The 21293-nt window shown below is 34.8% G+C and overlaps 1 protein-coding gene across 11 annotated transcripts in view; it reads right to left on the reverse strand.

The window, feature by feature from the left end:
• TRDN (triadin) overlaps positions 1–21293 on the reverse strand; it is a 208688-nt gene that overhangs the window by 48724 nt on the left and 138671 nt on the right. For 9 of the 11 annotated variants that reach the window (XM_048937079.1, XM_048937077.1, XM_048937080.1 and 6 more), the window contains 10 exons: positions 19320–19349; positions 19185–19217; positions 17885–17911; positions 12365–12412; positions 9689–9712; positions 6823–6873; positions 6263–6313; positions 3146–3196; positions 2430–2480; positions 1790–1840 (listed from right to left, as the gene is read on the reverse strand). In XM_048937079.1, the coding sequence (XP_048793036.1) occupies positions 1790–1840; positions 2430–2480; positions 3146–3196; positions 6263–6313; positions 6823–6873; positions 9689–9712; positions 12365–12412; positions 17885–17911; positions 19185–19217; positions 19320–19349 (417 nt within the window). The remainder of the gene's footprint in view (positions 1–1789; positions 1841–2429; positions 2481–3145; positions 3197–6262; positions 6314–6822; positions 6874–9688; positions 9713–12364; positions 12413–17884; positions 17912–19184; positions 19218–19319; positions 19350–21293) is intronic. The other 2 variants (XM_048937076.1, XM_048937081.1) reach the window with 2 other exon arrangements.

Genomic DNA, 21293 nt, shown 5'->3' on the forward strand with positions numbered 1-21293 from the left:
AATAGGGAAAACCAGAGCTGATATTTCTCATCTCACTCAGGAAGCTGGCAGAGGCGCTGTGGAGTCAACACTTTTAGCCTGCAATGGACTATGGCTTTGCTCATCTTCGCATCCTGCCAATATTATGAAAACCAATCAGCTCTTTTTCAGGCTTCATCCAAGCTATTGCTCTTAGTCACAAGAATATCAGGTCTCTCTAATGTAACCTTGTACTGCATATTTGGCACAAAATATTCGTATCTTGGCTCTTGTAAGATATAAGACACAACCACACAAGATTTTTTATGCCTCTTGCAGTGTTTCAATTTGTAATTTAAAAAAAAAAAAGCCTAAATAGAACAGTTGCATGTGATATGTCCTATGAAATACTATGTGAAGAGTTAAAAAAGTTAGTGGAGTTGTTTCCTGGTGGAGTTTTATTCTCAAAAACCTTGAGCACAAACCACTTCACATGCAGTCAGTGAAAACCAGCAGTATTTAGATAAACATTATCTTTCTTGATTAGAACATGTTTTGGCTGATAAAGCTGAGTTGATCAGCTCATTTTTTAAACTTTCATTTCTTGTACCACTGAGTGTTTGGCAGTTCACTCAATCTAATTCATTAGTTGTGCATCTAGAAAACTCTTGTGTATATACAATCATAGAATCCTTAGCATTGGAAGGGACCTTTGAAAGTCATCCTGTCTAACTCCTCTGCAATGAAGGGACATGAACAGCTAGATCCGGTAGCCCAGGGCCTGATCCAGCTTTGCCTTGAATATCTCCAGGGATGGGGCATCAACCACATCTCTGGGCAGCTTGCTTCAGTGCCTCACCACCCTCACAGTAAAATACTTGTTCCTTACATCGAATCTAAATCTACACTCTTTATGTTTGAAACCATTTCCTCTTGTTCTATCACCACAGACCCTGCTAAAGAGTCTGTCCCCTTCTTTCCAGTAGCTCCCATTTACGTTACTTCCTTATACTATTTGATCTTTTATAATAAATAATGTTTTATTTTATTACCACTACATTTAAGTAAATCAGTCTTTAAATCAAAAATATTTTTGAATGCTGAAGAAAAAATTAAATTAAAAACTCAACAGGAAGTTCAATATTCAAATATATTAGACTCTAACTAATGTTTAATGCCTCAATAAACTACCTAAACTTATATATGTTTGCAAGAACTGAGTCAGAAGCCAGTAGGAGTCAGTTTCCTAAAGCTTGAATATAAAGCTAAGTTGTATTGAAATATTAGTGTACCAAGAAAAAAAAAAAAAAGTACTTCAGTATTCATTGTTGACTAAAGTAAGCTGAAAGAAATTGTACAATAAAGCATCAATATTTTTTTCATGTCCTAGACCTTGAAATAACAATCTGAGCTCACCCACTCTGCTTCAAAAAGATCCAGACTATTTAAGGCCTGTTTTATTATAATCATAGTTTTATCACTGTCTAAAAATGCCGAGGTCATGCACTATATTTTGCAGCTGATCTTTATTTGATGACTAGTACTGATATTTCAGTGTAAGAGAGAGTAAATCACAATAAAATAATATATTATAGAAGTGAAATACAGTGTGAAAGGACAAATTTAAATAGCAAGAATGAGAAGAAATTAAGAAAGAGGAAAGAAAGACCCTATAGCTTTTGAGGCTAAACAGTACTGATGACATCTTAGTCTCATAGAGATCTCTTCTTTATCACACAAATAAAAAAAAAGGTACAGAAGTGAAGGATGCTATTCGAAGACAGCATAGCTTAGTCTTAAATTAGAGCTCTACTCAGCTTTTGATTTTTACCTTTATCCTTTGTCATAGCTGGGACTTTAATTTCCTTTCCTTTTGAAGAATCTGAAAAAAATATCAGACAAAAAGAAATGAAGGGGAAAGTCAGCTATGACAGTATATACTATATCTGTCTATACTATAACAAACATACATAACTCCTGATTAACCAAAATTTTGAAAAAGATAGGTGTTAGGAATTAGAATTTCTATTTATTTCAATACAAGGCTCAAATTAGAATTTGAAAACTAAACAAAAATAATTCCTACTAAATTACCTGGCAAAGACACTGCATTTCAAATTATACTCTCGGATTTATGAAGTCTATCACTTAAGTCTATCATGAGTTTAGAAACAGCTCTGTTACTAACTTACTGAAGTGGACCCGAGTTCCAAAGACAATATTGGCTACAGTTAACTGTCAAGCAACAGTTAAAGAATATCATAGTAAAGAATATGATTTCATAATTTCTGAATTATGTAAGATGATATTCACTTTGATGAATGAGATTTATTAAGGGACAAGAAGAGATCTATAGCTCCTTTTCACTAAAAGCTATAATACAAAAATGAAAAGAAATTGCAATATATATTGATACCAATGGGCTGTGTAAAGATAATGTGTTATTTCCTAACTACATGATGTGACATTACCCTTTTCCTTTAAGACTGCTGGAGCCATCACATCTTTTCTTTTACCAGTCTCTAGAAAGAAACATTTAACATTTATCACAAGTCAGGTTAGAGAAATAAGATGACACTTGAAAAGAAAACAAGTTAGACATTTTGATAGTTTGAGAGCAAAAAAGATGTGATAATTAAATGGATTTAACAGCATGGAAACAAAGAACAGGACAAAACTATAAGGTCTTTCATTCATCCTTTTAGACTTGGATGTGCAAAAAAATAAACTTCCAATACGTCATTACTGTCTCTGCATTTGGGGCAAACTGTTAATCTTTCTCTCAAGCAGGCAATGAAAAACTATTATTTACAAGGTGAAAAGCAATTTAATAGACTAGCTAGTGTTAATAAAATTTTCTTTTACTGAACCCAAGTAAAAATTTAATCCACACAGATACAGTTAAAATATTAGAACTTGAATGCCAGAGGCTTCTGATAAAGGTAAATGGGAACTTTATTTTTTGATTTAACACAAGGACAAGAACTCAGTTATTCTTTTAACATCAAGGAGGTGTACTGCCTGTGAATAAAAGCACACTTTCTACATGTTTGTAGCCCTTTAAAATCACAGGAAAGCTGGGTATAAAATAACAGCAGTATATCAGAATAACAGCAGTATATCAGAATGTATATTCATATACACTGTTCTGATAATCAGTTCTGAAATTCTTAACTTCTCTACCTACCTTTTTCCTTTGACCCTTCTGGATTCTTGGGATTTTTTCCTTGCAGTGATTCTGTAGGAAATAATTGAGTTTTTGAGATGCACGATATAAGCCTTTGACCTTTATTTACCTTACCTCTAGAGACAATATTGTAGTTCTTAAGATGTAACACTATTACTAGCAATCTTGGTAATAAAAATAATATAAATAACTCTGTCAGTGAAGACCTCACTAGGTAGAAACTAGGAAGGATTAAGGCAAATACAATTAATGTCAAAGAATTAGGAATTTTTAGGGCCTTATCCAACACTTCATGAAGAAAGGATTATTTTGTTTTCTCTCATGGGCTGAAGCCAAATTTTTTTGCCTTAGTCCTTTAGATAGCATGTTTCTAGTATCGGCAAATGCAGGAAAAGCATATCATATGATAAATAAACAGTTGACATAAAGTACAAATACAAAATGTATATATTTTTGAAAGCAACTGCCTCTTGAAGTATTAAGTGTGTGTATCAGAGAACATTAGTAGAAAATTGTAATTTCATGGGTTTATATACATTCTTGGTTTAAGTGCGAGAAAATCAGAGTCTGCACAATGCTGAGTAGACCTAATTATACTCCATCTGTTAGGTTATACCACCTAAACATCTAAAAAAAAAACCAAAACCACTTTGTTTATTCCAGATTAACATTAACAAAATTTTCAGTAAGAAAAAAACCAAAACCATAAATGGATCATGATTAAAGAAAATGTATTCCAAAATAAGCTCATAAGTGACAGTCCTACTGGCTGTCATGGCAGCAGAATGTGATCCCACTTATCCAACTGGCTTCAAGTGTGACTTGCTACAGAAAAAGTTGGCTTACAGTGTGGTTGAATCCTTTAGAGAAATCACACCATGACTAGATAAGTACTTAAGCAGGGAGCTTGGTCTTCACAGTAGCAGGTGGATTCCTTCAGGGGATTCAGAGAAAACTTCAGTGTGAAGACTAAAATCTTTTGAAGAGGCTATAGAAGAAGTGTGCTTGACCATTTGTGCATGTCTGTGATTTCAAAGATAAGCAGCCACTATTTCAGCCACCAGGACAAACCAATACATTTTGACTGGTGGTGACCACAAGGTATTTTTTGTCTCTTGCGTACCTCATCTAAAATTGGCTAGTCCTAAAATAAATTCAGCACTTTGGACTCTCATTCTTTTGGATGCCTTTGTTAATCAGTGCAGGATATTTTTGCTGGGGCACCGTCTTATTCAACATGCTTCTGAGATCAGCATCTTGCTTCCCTTCCAGGGAGCAGAACTTCCTCGTCAGAGACTTAAGCACGGACTCACTAAAGGTGGTTCAAACTTTTTGTCTCTACTGACCATTTATCTGGTCCCAGAAAAGGGAAAGATCAAAATTGTCTTGAAGCCAATATTTATACTGCTGCTTTCCTCCTGCATCCTAATCCAAGAGTGAAGCTCAGGAGCTAAAAAAGTGATAATGAAGTATGCAACAGCAGTATACGAACTTTAGTGTAAAGATCTAGTTTTTATACAAACAGCAGCAACAAATATGTAAATGTAAATAGAAGGAAATACTAACTCAAGCAATATTGCTTTTCAGCGCTTTCCTTTAAAGTCAGAGGGGGTATCATTTCTATGTAGGTGTGTCACAAAATAGCTTTCTATGTTTAGAGAAAAAAAATGTTCCAGACAAAAATGCTATGGGCAAATGTTATTTCATTGTACGTTTACTTCAAAGGAAGCATCTGAATTGTTCAACAGAAGTAAATCAGTACATTTGTTTATTTAATGACAATGTGCTCTTATGTTTATGGCAAAAAGGCAATACTCACTACTTATTTCCCCTGACACTCTGTGCATATAAATAAATACACTTATTATCCACCCAGAAGTTACATAAGCAAAGATGCAAATACATCCTAAAACATGGCAGAAGCAAACAAGAGAGAAAGAAAGAGCATTTGTTTGGAAAACAGATTGTGTAGCACGAAGTATGAGTGAATTTGCATTATCTGTACAGCACAAACACTGTCATCTTAATAACTCAACATAACTCACAATGCAATTCAAGTGCATCTGTTAGAAAAATTTTGTGAAAAGTTGCATATAGTATGTCATAAGCTTTTTAGTGTTACTGTTAGAGATTCTGTATGAACCAGCTTCTACTATCATTAGCTGGGTAATATATCAAAAAACTGCATGACAAATTATAGCCTAGAGTTTCCTTGTCTTCACATTATTTGAATATGCTTATGTCAACAGAAAATCAACTCTTACATTAATTATTCTAAATGGCCTTTTTTCTTGAGCTGAAAAGCTAGTTATAAATTCAGTAGATGTGAGATAACATTAGTGAAAAGAAAAGGGAAGGAAATATATTTTTCCAGTGTTCACCTTAATCATTCCCAATAAAATGAGACTGTAAGATTGAAGATATTTTACTCACATCATAAAACAGATAGGTTAACACTGTAATATTGTGATCTACGGAGTATCTCAGAGATAGCTTCAAATTTGAGAATTTATTTTCTCTGACTCTTTTTTAAATAGTGCTATTGCCAAAAGAACTGTAGGACAGAAGAACAGAAGCTTTGGATTCAAAATGGATTCAAAAGAAGCTCTTAAAACAGAGGAATTCGAGTTTTGGATCTCTTCACTGTGAAGTGCTCACATTCACTGTTTAGTCTCCGTGAAGGTTCAGCAAGTGTCAGTGAATGTCAATGGGTGCCATTTTTCCTGCATGGAGGAATTCAATGAGACACCATTTCTTCATATGTACTTCCATGTCAGATGCCATTTTGTCAGTCTGCCCCTCTGCTGCCATTACTTTCAGAGCCCTCATACATTTTCTATTGTTCAGAAAAGAAGGTTTTTAGGAAAAATCTTAACTATAACTCAGAAAGTCTTTGTGATATTTAATTAATTTTGAGTCTCCTGAACATTAATTGTTCTATTTATGGTTTTTTGGTCTTTTTTTGCTGTAAATCCTTTATGTAATTTTAACCGATTAAATATTGATTGGATAAGATTTCTAAAAGATTAAATTTCCAATGATTATTTTTAAATGAATACATTCATTCTACATTGTGTGGTTTTAAAATAAGTATTATATTCTTTTGTGTATCCTTACCTTTATCTTTTAGAGCTGTAGGATTCTTTCCTTCCTTTTCTTTGCCATGTTCTGTAAAAATAATTTATTAATCTTCAAGCTAGAGTGATAAAAGGTTAACATCTAATACCTCTGGGATAACGATTGATTGAATAATTGGTGGTTTCTAACTGAGCCATGATACCAATTTAATGTGCAGTACAAAACACTATGTGCACTTTGTGCATGCTCACAAAGTGAAGAAATGAAAATTTCTTAATTTTGATATAAGAAAAAATATCACTGAAAAATCACTTATTTCACTCTGTAGCATGTAATAGAAAATGCTATCAAGTGTTCTTAAATTCTGAGTTTGGACTTCTACGTTTTTTTTTTTTTTAAGATGTTTTACGGTAGTGAAGATCTATCTGCACTGCTGATAATACTAATAAAGTTTTATTACAAATTTACTGAACTATTATTACACTTATAAATTCCTTTCTAAGATGTAAGATAAAAACAAAATGCCCAATTCATTGCAAGATATTTTCTTGATGTGAATATATCCTTAGGTTTTCTACAATTATGCCCTATGACATTACCTTTATCCTTGATAGCAGCTGAATATTTCAATTCTTTCTCTTTTCCAGGATCTGTAAAAAAATGTATTTGTACACCAACAAAGTGACAGTCAGAAGCAATAATGGAGTGAAACTAGAAGACTTAAGCTTCAGAGAATGTATATCATATGAGAGACTACAACTATGTACTGGAAGAAACAGTGTCAAGCAGTGACTGGGAAAGTTGTACAAAATTCTCCCTTTTCTGTTCACCAAGTGCAGGTCACAAAATGTCTTCTATTGATTTAATTATGATGTCTATCAATGTGTAAACTTCTACTTATTGTGGGATAAGTATATTATGTCAACTTCCTTAAGTAGAGAAGGCAAAAATCACCCTTTGACGATTTTGACTTATAAGAAGTGGTTCCAGTCTACTTCCCTCATCTGGGATTTTCCATTCATGCTGAGCAGGTCCAAGGATCTCCTTATTGAAACTGTTCTTTCATGAGTGTCAGATGCATGCCAAAAGGGAGAGCAGCACAATAGTGAAATAGGTCAAAGAGGTATTTTTATTCTGCCTCCCAATGAGTAGTGAAGATGGCTATGTGGCATCATCCTTAATGGAAACTGGATGATGAGGGATAGTTACCTGACCAGCAGGAAATAAGCAATAGTTTTGTTTTGGATAAAACAAGAGATTACGTTTCTGGTCTGATGAAATGTCTCCTAAACTTCCCCTCTTTTCCAAAATCAGGAGGACAGATGAATCTGTTCCAAACAAATTAGTCAGAAAAAAACAGAGACTTGGATTTTGAATTTCCTCATGCTGAGTGTTTTAACTCTCTAATGATTTCAGGGGTTTAAATATACTATCTGAGAAGCATTAATTAAGTGGCATTTTCTGGAAAAGAAACACAATGTCATTCATCATATATGAAGTAAAACTTTATCGCAACCAAGAAACTCAGCAGCAACTCAGTGCCAGAAAATCTTGAAGGGCTTTGTAAGAAGGTCCCCTTGGTTTCTCAAAATGGGATAAGATTCCTTGTTAGAAGGAAACTACATTGTGTCTAGTAGACAGATCTGACAGAACTTGCAGCAGCTGCAGTGGGTAGTTGTGATGATTGTTTACTGCCTGAAAGCACACACAGTTCACAAATTGGCACCTTTGTAATGAAAGCATTTAACATATCCAATAGCAATTTATCATTATTAATACTGTTTCTTGTTCATAATTTACTACTGGGATCCATGTAAGACAAGATGAGTTTATGGGGAATCTACATCAAAAGAATTCATCCGTAATATAACTTTATTTATGCTTATTTAAATATATTATTTATTTATTTATTTAAATATATTGTTTAATATGACAGAAGTAAATAGGTGAAAAAATAACATTTACTTCTGACATTAAAACACATTTTCTGGAGTGGCTGGCCTCAAGGGTTAAATGTTTAATTCTTCTTCACCTTCTAAGCTGTGCCTCTAAAATGGCCATACAATTAGACTGTACAATTTTGAAAAGAGATTTGGGAGAGGAATTTGTAAAACAATGTAAAAAAAAAAAAAAGCAAAATGAAATTTCACTGTAATAAAGCTGTCTTTTTCCATCCTCATCACATCTGCTTCACTATCTGCCTGTGCTCTCCTGCTTCTACCTGCTTCTCAGGATTTTATGATTCAGTCATTAATTTACAAATATAGAAGACAATTCACTTCGGATATCCATGGAACATACATAGGAGAACTAAGTAACTCTAATAAGCCCTTTCAAAAACGTAAGCAACATTAGTATTTAAATAGTAAGCTAATGCCAATTGCCAATGTTAATAGAAAAAAAAAGAATCGAGAAGGCTGAAAAATACTCTCTTCTGTGCTCATGTGTTACTGAAAAATTCCAAATTGCCTTATTCATTACAGCACTCTACAACGAGAGGAGTTTGGAAGACACAGACGTTTCCTCTCTTGCTTCACTCTCTCATTATTACTTCTTTTCTAAAAAATAATTTCTGATTAATCCAAAAAACACTGATAAATAATACGCTACTTTGTCAATATGGAATTAAATTATTTAATGCACAATATAAAACCTCTTGTGTTCAGGAGCCTTTCCAGGGTAATAATTTACAGCATGTCCATTGTTAATAAGAGTTACCTAAGCCGTTGTAAAAAAAAAAGGCTGGACATGGTTCTGAGCAACATGGTCTAGCTGTAGGTGTCCCTGTTCATTGCAGAGGAGTTAGACTAGATGGCCTTTAAGTGTCCATTCCAAATCAAGCAATTCTATATTTCCATGAATCTGTCAGAGTCTGGCATAACTTGCAGCACAAGTTCCACAAGAGCTTTGCTTTGTACTGATTTCCAGTGCTAAACATATATTGAGATCAGAAAGCATAGTTGAAACCTATAGAGTGCACAACAGGTTTAGAGAGATCTGTAGTGAGTTTAACAGACTTGGAGACAAGAATTTGTTGTGGAAAAAAAATATATTTGTACACTTTGCAAATAGGTTTATCATAAGTGCATAGCAAAAGTCTCTTCCTTTTGTCACTGAAGAATACAATGTTATGGGATGAAACTTTGGCTTAAATAGACTCACATGTCTTCACATATCCATTATCACTAGTCTGAACCTACCTGTGTGACCTATTCTAGGGTACCTGCTTTGACAGGGGGCTTGGACTTGATGATCTCTTGAGGTCCCTTTAAACCCCTGCAATTCTGAGATTCTGTGATTCTGTTACAAATATCATCTTTGCTGTGTCAGCTCTAGTTTATCTACCACAATCTTGTCCAATTCTCAGTAATAGCAGCATTTTTTTATACACATTATTTTCCACTTATAGATAAAACATTGATTTATCCATTACAGGAAGAAGTAATATCTAAATATTTTGCTTACTTGCATGTTTCATCTTTGGTTTATCTGAGGAAAGAGAAAAAGAAGGAAAGAAAAGGTGAAAAGATAAAATAAAAAAAGAATTATTATAATACATATTCATGTAGGAAAATATTTTTAATTCAAGCAGCTATTGAAAATGTATTCAAAGAAATATTGTTCCTATATACTTAAATACAGCTTGAAAGTGATTTTGACTCTATTGTTGCTTGGCAGCATGTATGAAAAAATTTCATTGTTCTCATCTACATGCGTACTCCATGCAGACATGAAACCGAAGCATAAAAATACCCATCTCATAATAGCCTGTTTTAAGTGATGCTAGCTTTCTTATAACCTCTCATATAACCTTTCTTAATTCTAGTAGGTAACATGAGAAAATATTTTTGCCTTTTCCTCATTTTATCAAGCTACTTCCTGACTTTTTTTTTCTATTTGCTACACAAATAGAGCTATTCACACTCTAGCACTGCTGGAAGCCTCCTTATACTTCGTATTTTTCTTATATCACAAATTCTAATTTTAACCAGCTCCCTCTGCTTGTTAACATGTATCCTGGTGTACAATAGCTAGCACAATAAGATTTCATTTCTCAATCTAAGGGGCTCAAAATTCCTTCAATTTAAATATTGTTTTTTCACAAATTCAACTTTTCCTCATTAAGGAGTCTTCACTTTTCCTCAGATCTTTTAGACTACTATGACCTGTTAATTAAGTGTAGATTTCTCTTTAGTCAAAACACAACTGAGTGCTGCTTCCATCACCATATATTTTTACAGTTCCACAAGAAATACAGAAGTGTTAATATTCAAAAAATCATCTGAAAAGTGCTTCTGGCTTATTTGCCTTGGAATGAGCAACATATTGGCAGTACACACAGGACACAGAAATGAGAAGCAGAAGCAGTAACTATCTGAAAGTGTACATGTTCACTTGTACACTGCAGAGGAACAGAGCTGCCTGCCAGTAGATGGAAGTAGCTGCAGAAGTAGTTGAGATAGATATTTTATGTTGTTCTTATCCCTTTGACTTGCAAAAACTAGGTGGCCATGGGCACGGGGAGATAGAATTTCTCCTGCTGATTGCAGGTGGAAAAATTACTTTGGCCCAGTTCTGAGCATCTCAGGAATCAAAACCAATGATTTAAAAATCCCAGCTCAATGCCAACCAGGTAAAACTATGGTTTTTACTGCTCCATCTGTGCTCTGTATAGCACAGATAACATTATCTTGAAGATAACATCCCATCTATTGATGGTATATCGTAGAAGAGACAAATCTTTCAGCAAACACCACTTTGTTGTATGAGATGGTCAAATAGAAGGAAGGCAGTGCAGATAGCACTTGTGCAGAAATTAGAAAATTAGAAAACAGAAAATAGCATGGCAATACCCAGAGTAACAATGAGTTAAATCTAGGCTAAGGCCTAACTAATTATAACATTTTCCATGACAACTAACAAGCAGTTGACAGCTGCTGCAGGATGCCCACACTATCTTGAATAATGCTGAGTAAAGCTGAAGCTGAAAAGCTAGAGAAAGGAACAATAGCTCCATTGACGAAAGTTACAGCTGTAATAATTCCCTTTACATTATTCTAAAGGTCACTTGCAAGTTTTAGAAAGACTCCAGTATGAATGAAAATGCCAAGTTCATCATTAGGGCCCTAATGGGCAATTGGAGAATGAGTAAATACATAAATCACCTTGATAGGCAGTTAGCAGCAAAACAGTATAGATTAGGGTATGTATCATATAAAGGAAGCCACGTCTTACACGCTTTAGGTCTATCATTAGTTTTACTGCTCTGCTTTTTGCCATAAAATACAGAGAATTTTTTTTTTTTAAAAAAAAAGCACACTAGAAGCATATATCCTTATATAATACTGAAAATGTACAACAATAATAAATACAATTGTATACAATGGAGAAATGGGAGTCCTGATAGGAGAGGACTTGCTCGCTCCCTTACGAACATATTTAGTGCCAAGAAGTCTGTGACCAAGTAGTCAGTCCAACATTTAAGCAATGAGATCTCAGTATTCAGGTAATTGGGCTGGGAGCCCTTGCAGAGGACAAGCACTGCCAGCTGCCAAACACCAAGCATATCTCATGCGTTTTTTGAAGTTTGGCAGCTTCATGTTGATATCCTCTGTGCCTTCTGCAATTCAGAAGCTGACATTGACTGTGATCTTTTTCCTTTCTAATCTGTTTGACCTCTGCATTATTTTATCACTGTCCTTGGTTTCTTCATCTAGATGCTTTAAGATTCCAACCTTTTTCTTTATATTTTCACTACCATCTTGGTGGTGGTGGACGGAGATTTGCATTAGTCTTAGTGTTGACCATTCCATGTTTTTTTCTGCTCTGGGTGACCTGGGAAACTGTACATAGATGTACCAGCTGAAAAACATTCCATCAACACTTATGGTTCTTGTATCCTCTCCTCTGTTGTTTTTACTCCCAGACCTTACAATTCATACCTCATCCATACAAATCATACCCCACCCCAAGGTTCTTGCTACAAACATCTGTAAGTTCTTCTATCAAAAGCCTCTTAAGCCTTTCAGAGCAACAGATTTAAAGGTTGCTGTCATCCAGCAGTCTGAATCTGAGGTTTCTGTTTCTGTGCAGCTGCCTTTCAAAGAGAGACAATGCCAACATGCTTTGTTTTCTTTTTACCTTTCTCTGCTGCCTTTGTTGCTTTTACTTCCTTCTTTTCATGTACTGCTGCAAAGCAAAGATAAGGTGTAAATAACATTTCTGGTCAGAAGCATTACTCCAACAGACAAAGCTTTTCTTAAATGCCTACAGATTACTTTGAAACAAATGAATATTTCAGAGATTTGCAACCATGAGATCTCTTTGTTTCTGATATATGACTACATTAAAAATATTTTTGGCCTATTTAAAAAAAAAAAATAAAGGAAAAGCAAACAGGGAATTTCTTTTAAAAAAGGATTTTACAACTTTTTTTTTTTTTTTTTTTTTCTTTTTTTTTTCCTGGAAAAGAGACTACACTGCTGTGTGTATCATCTTAACTGAGGAAACAGCAAAGCAAAGCTTTGCACAGCCATGTGGGGCTTCTCCATGCAAGTATGGTTGTTTCTGCACCAGCAGAAAATTCCAGCCTGCATCCCTGACACAGCAAGCTATTTCCATGTGTTCTCATTTTCAAGCACGTATTTAGCCTTACATCTTATTGTATCTTACTGAGAAGGGTTCACAGTCAGACTATGTGATGTAGACACCTAAATTAGTCCTTGTGAATTCTGCAGTTTCTGAGCATGAGAGAAGAAAATCAGATCACTTGTGCAGCCTGGCTGTTGGTTCTCTACAAATACTATAGGGAAGCAGCAGTAACAAATAAGATCAGGATGCCTGAACATATTCAAACAACTATGACCAAGCTTTAGCTTGCACACTTCCCAAACTGTTTTGCACAGATTGAGAGATAGGGGACAGAGGCTACTTGTTTTTAGTTCCATGCTAAGGATTAAATCATAGAATCATAGAATGGTCTGGATTGAAAAGGACCACAATGATCATTGAGTTTCAATCCCCCTGCTATGTGCAGGGTCGGCAACCACTAGACCAGGCTGCTCAGAGCCACATCCAGCCTGGCCTTGAATGCCTCCAGGGATGGGGCATCCACAACCTCATTGGGCAACCTGTTCCAGTGTGTCACTACCCTCTAACAGGGGTCTAACATGATCTAACAGGAGAAGGCTCAAGTAAAAATCTCTTCAGACTTAATTCTCCTGGGAAGCTTACTCAGTGCTTTATAATCTCTTACACTCTGTATGGAAAGTTTGGCAATGTACAGGACCTCCTGTAGATTTCTCAATCTATGTAGAGCAACATATATTTTGGTTCATCTAATTTAATTATTCAGGATTAAATCTTGCAAATATGTAAACATGCTTGTTTAGCTGTAAATGACTACCATCATCTCACATATGTAAAGTTGAGCTTTTATAGCTGTAATTTATAGCCATCACGCAGAGTGAAAATAGCTGCTTTTAGTTTGAAAAGGTATCCTCCTACAGGGTGCAATATATGAAAAGGTGGCATTCGGAAAATGTGCTTCACTGTTATTGCCTAGTTTAGAAGAGCTGTAAAGAGTAAGCAATCAGCATACATGGCAAGTTGTACATTGGAAAATTAATTTACTTCAAATGATCAGTATCTTAAGCACTGAAAAATCTTTGCAACTATAGTGTTATCAGCACAGAACATCCACTCAGCTTGTTAGCATTCTAACCTGACAAGTACAGGAATGTTTCAGTGGTAGTAAATTAAGTGTGAATTTTAGAGCCAAGGTACATAGTGAGGTCACGTTCTGTTATTGTTATTTATGACAAGCAATTCACTGAATTAAAAATGCTTCCAGACATGCTCACTACTTTTTCAGGGATGCCCTGGTGGCCACCCTGGGTCCAAGCTTGTAGCCCAGCAGCATGGAAGCCTTGTCAAGCTGCTGGGTCCAAGAAAGCCTGCTTAGCTATGGGCAGTCTGCAGTGCCTGCAAGTGGACAGAAGGCCAGAAGAAGGATCTTCTGTTCCCATTAGGAACTCTTTTCAGAGGTTCACTGAAATATCAGGTGTGGACAGATGAATTACTTAAGATTTAATAGGATGGACCAGCTCTCATGTATCAATCATTTCCTGACACTTGTTCTTGCTTATTGCAGGTGCTGTGGTGCAAGTGTGTGTTTGAAGGCAAGTTCCATATAAACAGTGAAATACTGTACCTCTGCACCTCAGTTACATCAGTTAGCATGTTTTATTGAAGTTTGCCTGAAAGTTAATTCAAAGCTGAAGGGATGACTGACTGTATCCATAAAAAACATAGAACCTCAATTCCTTCTCAAGTATCTAACTTCATGTTCGTGTCATTGAACATACAGAAAAGAGGAGCAAAATATTTTGATATTTATTGTAGATCTCTGCTATTAACATCCATGTTACTTAGGCCTTGTAATAAATCGGCAATAGATTCCTGAAATAAATTAAATTCAGTGATTCTGCCTACTTGTCCAGGTAAATGTGGGCATTGAGTCTTGCCACTGTGAGCATAGAGCTTTAAAAATCATGCTGAAATAGTCAAATATTGAGAAATAAGTTTAATATATGTTTTAAAAAACATATGGAAACAGGTGCTAGGAAATAAATTCACATACTTTCCAAAATGCATTTTTGCTCAGCTACTCTAAAATTAATTTTTGTTTATCCTGTTAGCTAATCTAAAGCAGTTTCATTTTGTTCAATGTCTTAAAACAAGAATACTAATAGAATAAAAATTGAAAGTAGCTTCTGGATACTGAAGATCAATATAATCTTCTGAGATGAACTGGTATTTACAATCATCAAAATTGTGTGGCAAGGTAGACAAAGTACAGTTACAATGAGGGAACCAGCCACTCTTGAGCAGTATTGAGGCTAATATATAAAAATAACTAGCTATTACTACCAATACTATTCTGGCTACCAGTGCATTCAGCAATGTTGCAGTGCTTCTCTGAAAGTTTGTAAAAAAATTGCTGAGATAGATCAGCACTTTAATAGCTGTTGGGAACTGGCAGGTAGCATTATTTAGACACAGCAGAGCAGTGTTTGGAAGGACAAATAGGACAATGCTTTATCATCTCAGCTTTTTGAGAAGGAGGTGACACTGCTTTGGAGATGTTGAGAGGTCTTTTAGTCTCAAGGTAATTAGCGTCACTTTAATGGTCTTCATAAATAGAAAGCCTAAACACACAGAATCACTGTTTGGAATGAGACTCTGCATAAGATTTTGTCTTATTTGTATTAGAATAGGGGAAAGTTTTCTGAGTTGTTCAAAAAAGGAAAACAAGGAAATAAAGAGAAGCAGTAAAAGACAAAACAAAAGCAGACTGAAAAGCTTGTTCAGATTTGATGAAAAGTATCGCTGCTAAAGACTGCTAAAATTTGTCTATCATTGTAAAAGAATAGATCTAGAAGAAAACAACAGCATTTTTACATTATTCTTAGTAAAAGTAGGAAGAACAGCTGTTCTATTCTGTATTTAAAAAACATATATTGCTTTTTTTCCCCTAGAGTTCAAGGCATGTTTGAGTTTCAAAATTTGCAACATAGACATAAATGATTTGTTAGTAAGTAATTTTTCAGAAATTAACAATTATTCCAGAACTAAAATCAGCTGTTTCTCTTTAATGTTGATTGGTGACTGCTGTTATTTACTTAAATATGGGAGAATTCAAGGTTCAATATTAGGCTGATCCCATGATTAAACTGAGATGGCCGAAACCAAAATTTTTGGTTGTAAGACTATTCTTCTGACAGCAGAAAAAAGCAAAATGGTTCCTGTCAGTCATAATCAAAGCACACAGTTTTCATTTATCCTTAGCAAACTCTGTATAAGAGGAGTGTGCCTTAATTCTAGAACTCATATGTTAGTGTTCCTTTCCATCCTTCAAAATGCTGGGGAGAAGATAAAGACAGATTGCATTTGCAAGTGCTTGTCTCTTATCTAAAGAAATATGAAATACACTATTTGGCAGACAAACTTAGGGAACCAGGTACAGAGGTAAAGACTCTTGTTTCATAGACCCCACTAATTCTGGATGTAACCATCACAAATGACCTAAAGAAAACAACTCTTAATAAAAGGTAAATATAGTCAGTTGGAACAAGATGTACAAAAGGCCGATGACAACATTTCCCAGTAGTGGTGAAAGAAAACTTCAAGTTTGCAGAAATGGACTCAATTCTGCAAGAAAAATTCTTCACATTTTTCAGATTCTAATGGATAAAGGTTTGGCAGGAATGAGTTCACAGTTTGGAAATGTTGGCATAGAATGTTATAGAAGAAATAAAATGTATCAAAAAGATTTCCTTAGAGTCTTCAAGCAGTAGTGGAAAGCTTTATTCAGGCACCTAGAGAATCGAGACTACTTTTATTTTCTGCTTTTGCAGTTTAGAACTTGCTAAAAATGTAAAAGCTTCACACAACATGCTCTTTTTTTCACCTTCCTTTAGGTTTTCTGTTTTGTTTGGTGGGAGAAAAAGCAGAACAAATTAAAGTTTAAATTAGTCTGTTTTCTGTTTTGCTCAATAAAATTAACTTCATGGCAATGACAGCATTATGAACATAGTCCACGAAGAAGAGAGCTTAAAAACATCCAATAAAGAGAATGCTGCATCAGCTTTAATTTGCTTACATTAATCTCCAAGTGATTCTGCACCCCTTCCTCACATTAGAGAAGAGCACTCTACTGACTTCCACTGACGCCTCTGAGATAAACTCTCAAAGAAGATACTTGAGTGACAGCGGGGTATTAAAACATGATAATTTGCATTTCTCTGGTTTGACTTGTGGCAGACAGCTTTGGAAGCCATGGATCACAAGTTCTGAGCAGTTAATAAAATAGCATTGTTGTTTCAAGAGGAATGTTTGTAAAGGAAGGTGGTCTTAAAATAGGAATAAACACAGTAGTGCAGGGATTCAGGATGAAGTGCTTTTACAGTCTGTAATATCATCACTTTTTTCACTTGTTCTTAAGATATATGTGACAGCGGTAACATTCCTGAAGACAATTTGGGGCTAAATCCTTTTATGTATGTAAAAAGTCAGATGCAAACATTCAGTTTGAATTTAAGCCCCTAAGGCTTCTGACCAATCCAAGTGCTCTGTGCCTTCAGGGAAGGAACAGATGGTGGGGAAGAATCTGATGCCACCATACTAGCTCCGTATCTCCCACCTTCTCCTGTTGACAGTTCTCAGATGAAAATAAGGCAAACACTGAACTTCTCTTTAAAACCTCCTACACTCAGTAAAGAAAACACCTAATCCATCACTGGTTTTGAGCCACAGCTGGACAGATGAAAAGAAAAATATGACCCTGTATTAGGATTCAGAGGAGACTGATTATTTATCCTTTATTTCTCTCACAAAAACCTTGTGGTCTCAGTTAAGGTCAAAAAAAGAATTTGAAAGAGTTTTAGAACTAGAGTTTGCAAGTCCATTGACAATTTGAGAAAAAGAAACCTGTTTTTCAGGAGACTTTGAGGTGTTGCAAGGAAGGAGCCATTAACATTTAAAAGGTCCACTTTCTTTTACACCTGCCAGCATCTTTGTCACAAGAGGCTTTCTCATTAAGAACAGAGTTAACACCAGTACTTTTCCATTTCAGTTTCTAAACCGAAAAAATTTACTCACTTTTTGACTTCATAGTTTCTACAGATGCTGTTAAATAAAAAATAATAATAATAATAATAATTACAGGGAATACATTGTACAATTACATAAAATCCTCTTATGATCAGACTTACAGAATAGAACAGGATATCCTAATATATTCATCGTCTGCTCAATCTGCTACCATTTACACAGAACAGCCTAGTAGCTCACTTATTAGTTTTTATTCAGGGGAAAACTGAGACGCACATATGTTACTTGTTTGGATAGTCTGATGGCAGCTGACTAATAAACCTGCAGCTTAAAAGCAACAGAAATCAAGGTCAATAGGTAAAGTATATGACAAGGTTTCACAGCTTCACCATTTTCAGGTAACAAGAGAAGGGGGAAAAATACATTTTAGGATGAAACATGGGTGGAGAATATGCAACAGAAGTCTCCTTTTAGTTATTTCAGTTATTTGGGGAAGTTAAGACCATTTTCCTTCAAGCTCTTGAAAGCTTTAGGCACAGTTTAGGAAAAAGAACCATTTTAATATTAATACAGGTGGCAACCAATTTTCCAAAGTATTGCTTGAACGTATCTTTCAGTTTCATCTGCTTATTATTCTTCATAGTTAAAGTACCTAAATCCAAATTAATTGAACAACCACACTTTCCTTTCCCATTATTGATACCTTCATTTTGAAGAACTGTGACAGGTTTTTCTGCTATAGCAAATTTTTTTTTCCCCTATAGTTTGACTGTCTACTGTAGGTAATTTTTGCTCAGGAGTTGTATGTCATAAAATAGTATCATTAGATGAATTAGTCATCAAACTTGGCAGTAAAAGGAGTTGAAAATCTTTAGGTTATTCCCAATTTAGTTAAAATGGAGAAGTAAAATGCTGTCAGGAATAAGAGCACCTAGCTACAGCAATAAAATGTGTAGATGATTGAAATAATGCTAGAACAAAGCCTACTTCTTTCTTCCCCTCCAAATACTGAAACTCTTATTTTGTGTTTTGTTCTCTACAGGTTTGCTCTAATCTTCAAGCAGGGTCCCTTCCTCCCTGAAAATATCAAAAGTCTATAAAAAGATGAAATAAAACAATCTCACCCTCATTATTCTTCTCAGCTACATTTGATAAGATCTCAGTTTCAGAAGGCCAAATGTCTGCATGGCTGCTCCAGAGTCTGTCACTTGCCCAAGTAGATTCGAATAAATCAACGGATCATAATCACTGGCTTCACTTCTGTTGTCCCTTTAACTAATCCTGTCTGAACTTAAAATCAAACCAAATAAATGTGACTCTAAAGCTTATTGTTTTTCACAGGTCTTACCATGCGCTTTTAGGTCTTTCTTCGCTGTTCTGGCTGTTAAAACAAACATGAAACAAATACTTACTTATAGCAGGAATTATATTCAAACAGTAAGACTGTTGGAAAGTAAGATGAAAAAAAAATGAGAATATTCACCAGTTTCCACAGATTTTTCTTTCTTGTGATCTGAAAAAGAAAAAATATACAAGTATATTTTCATTTTCTTTGGACAGTAATTTTCATGTTATCAGCGACTTCTGTTCTCTTGGGTTAGATGAGCCTTTCTCTGTCTTTTGGTACACGAAAATGAAATCTTTATAGTTATCATTCTTTATTTCTTTATCCCTGGTGGTTTTCATGCTATGCAAATGGGATCAGTTTAGCTGCTAATATTGGACATCAAAGAATTTAACTCATATTGTAAGGTGCTAAAGGGAATCCTAGCATCAGTGAGAGTTAAAATATACGCAGGTTTACCTCATGGTGGCCTGTGAACCTGCCATATGTGCCTCTGTGGGCAACTGTGATATGCTACTTGCTTCTTGTCACAGGGAATGGAGAATGTGATTCTATGATCTCATCCAGCAACTGCAGATTTTCAGCCATAGTCCAGCCTTAATCACCAAAGTAAGGTGGGATATGCAGCTGAAAAAACTTCATCCACCTAAATCTTGTACCCTGAGGCAAACTACATCTGGGATTGACACATTTTTAACAGCATTTTCTGTAAAGGCTCTTTTGATCAGGATTCGCATCCAAATTCCTTCAGAGAAGGAGTACGCAGCCAAGCAGAGGGAAGAGGGAGGAGATTACTGAGCTTGCCTCTCAGGAACTCAACATTATCTACCAGTCAAGACTAATGTTTATAATAAGAAAACAAACAAAAAAACCCTCAGCTTTCAAAATTGGCATATGGTGCCTGCGGATTCTTTTAAATAGCATATGTAAAAGTTTTGGTGTGTTCAGCATTTGATCTACACAGGAGAAGTATCTACATTTAAAATATTTGAGCTGACTAATGGAAAGAACAACAGCAGTTTGTATTAAATACAAACATCTACCTATGCTACATTTTCTCCATGTTTATTACGTGAGTTATTTGTATTAATGCTGTAGTATGAGGTCAAGGAATAGTAGTGCCTTAATATTCAACTTTAACTCTAGAATCAAGGTATAAAGTTCCATATGCAAAGTGACTATGCTGTACCTCAATAAAATAAAGCCTATCCTTAAATATGACTTATCCTTCAATGGAAGAAGTAAGAAATAATTTCAATAGGAAATAAAATATTTTAACCAATAACATATTAGTATAAATTGAATTTACATTCAATATTAATTCGTGTCCAATATTAATGCAATATTGATTTTTGATATTAATATTAAAAGTAAAGTGGACATCTAAAAGAAATAAACATCATGTAGAGCTATGAAAATAATTGGTATTTTTAAAGGCAGGCTTATGCCAATTATTAAAAAATACAACCATTAAGTTTTTAAATGCAGTGTGTCACTACTACACACTCCTACTCACAGTATATTTGTATCATGTAAAGCATGTTCAATCTGCAAACAAATATTCATTTCTATTCTGTTTTTAAACCTATCTGAAAAGCCAGCATATATATATATTAAAGCAAAATATAGCCTCTAGATAAAGGTTTGTTTTGAGATGTAACAAAAAACAAACAAAAAAAAAAACACAAAAAAACCCACAAACAAAACAACACAAACAAACAGCAACAAAAAATAAACACAGAAGAGTTTCATTTTTTGTCCTTTTACCAAAAACTTTACTGATGATGTAATGTCATGACAATTTCATAAGCAATTTTGATCAGTCAAAATCTGTACTTCAAAGCACAAAGACCAGTTGCCTGAAATCAGGGACCCAGCTTCTATATTGTTACATAAGGCATACTTGAATGTATTTATTACATAATGAGCTTTATATCAAATTATCTTTGGTACTTTACTGACACATTGTAATATATGACATGAGAGTCAATAGAAAAGTTCGTGCTTTGGGTTGCTGTGGCCAAGCAACAAGCTGCAAATACAAATTTTCCAGCAATATGAATACATGGTGCAGAGAGAATAGGTTGGCACTAAGTAGTTCATTATCTGGAT

Source organism: Lagopus muta, chromosome 2, assembly GCF_023343835.1.
Source record: "Lagopus muta isolate bLagMut1 chromosome 2, bLagMut1 primary, whole genome shotgun sequence".
In the NCBI taxonomy this organism is placed as follows: Eukaryota; Metazoa; Chordata; class Aves; order Galliformes; family Phasianidae; genus Lagopus; species Lagopus muta.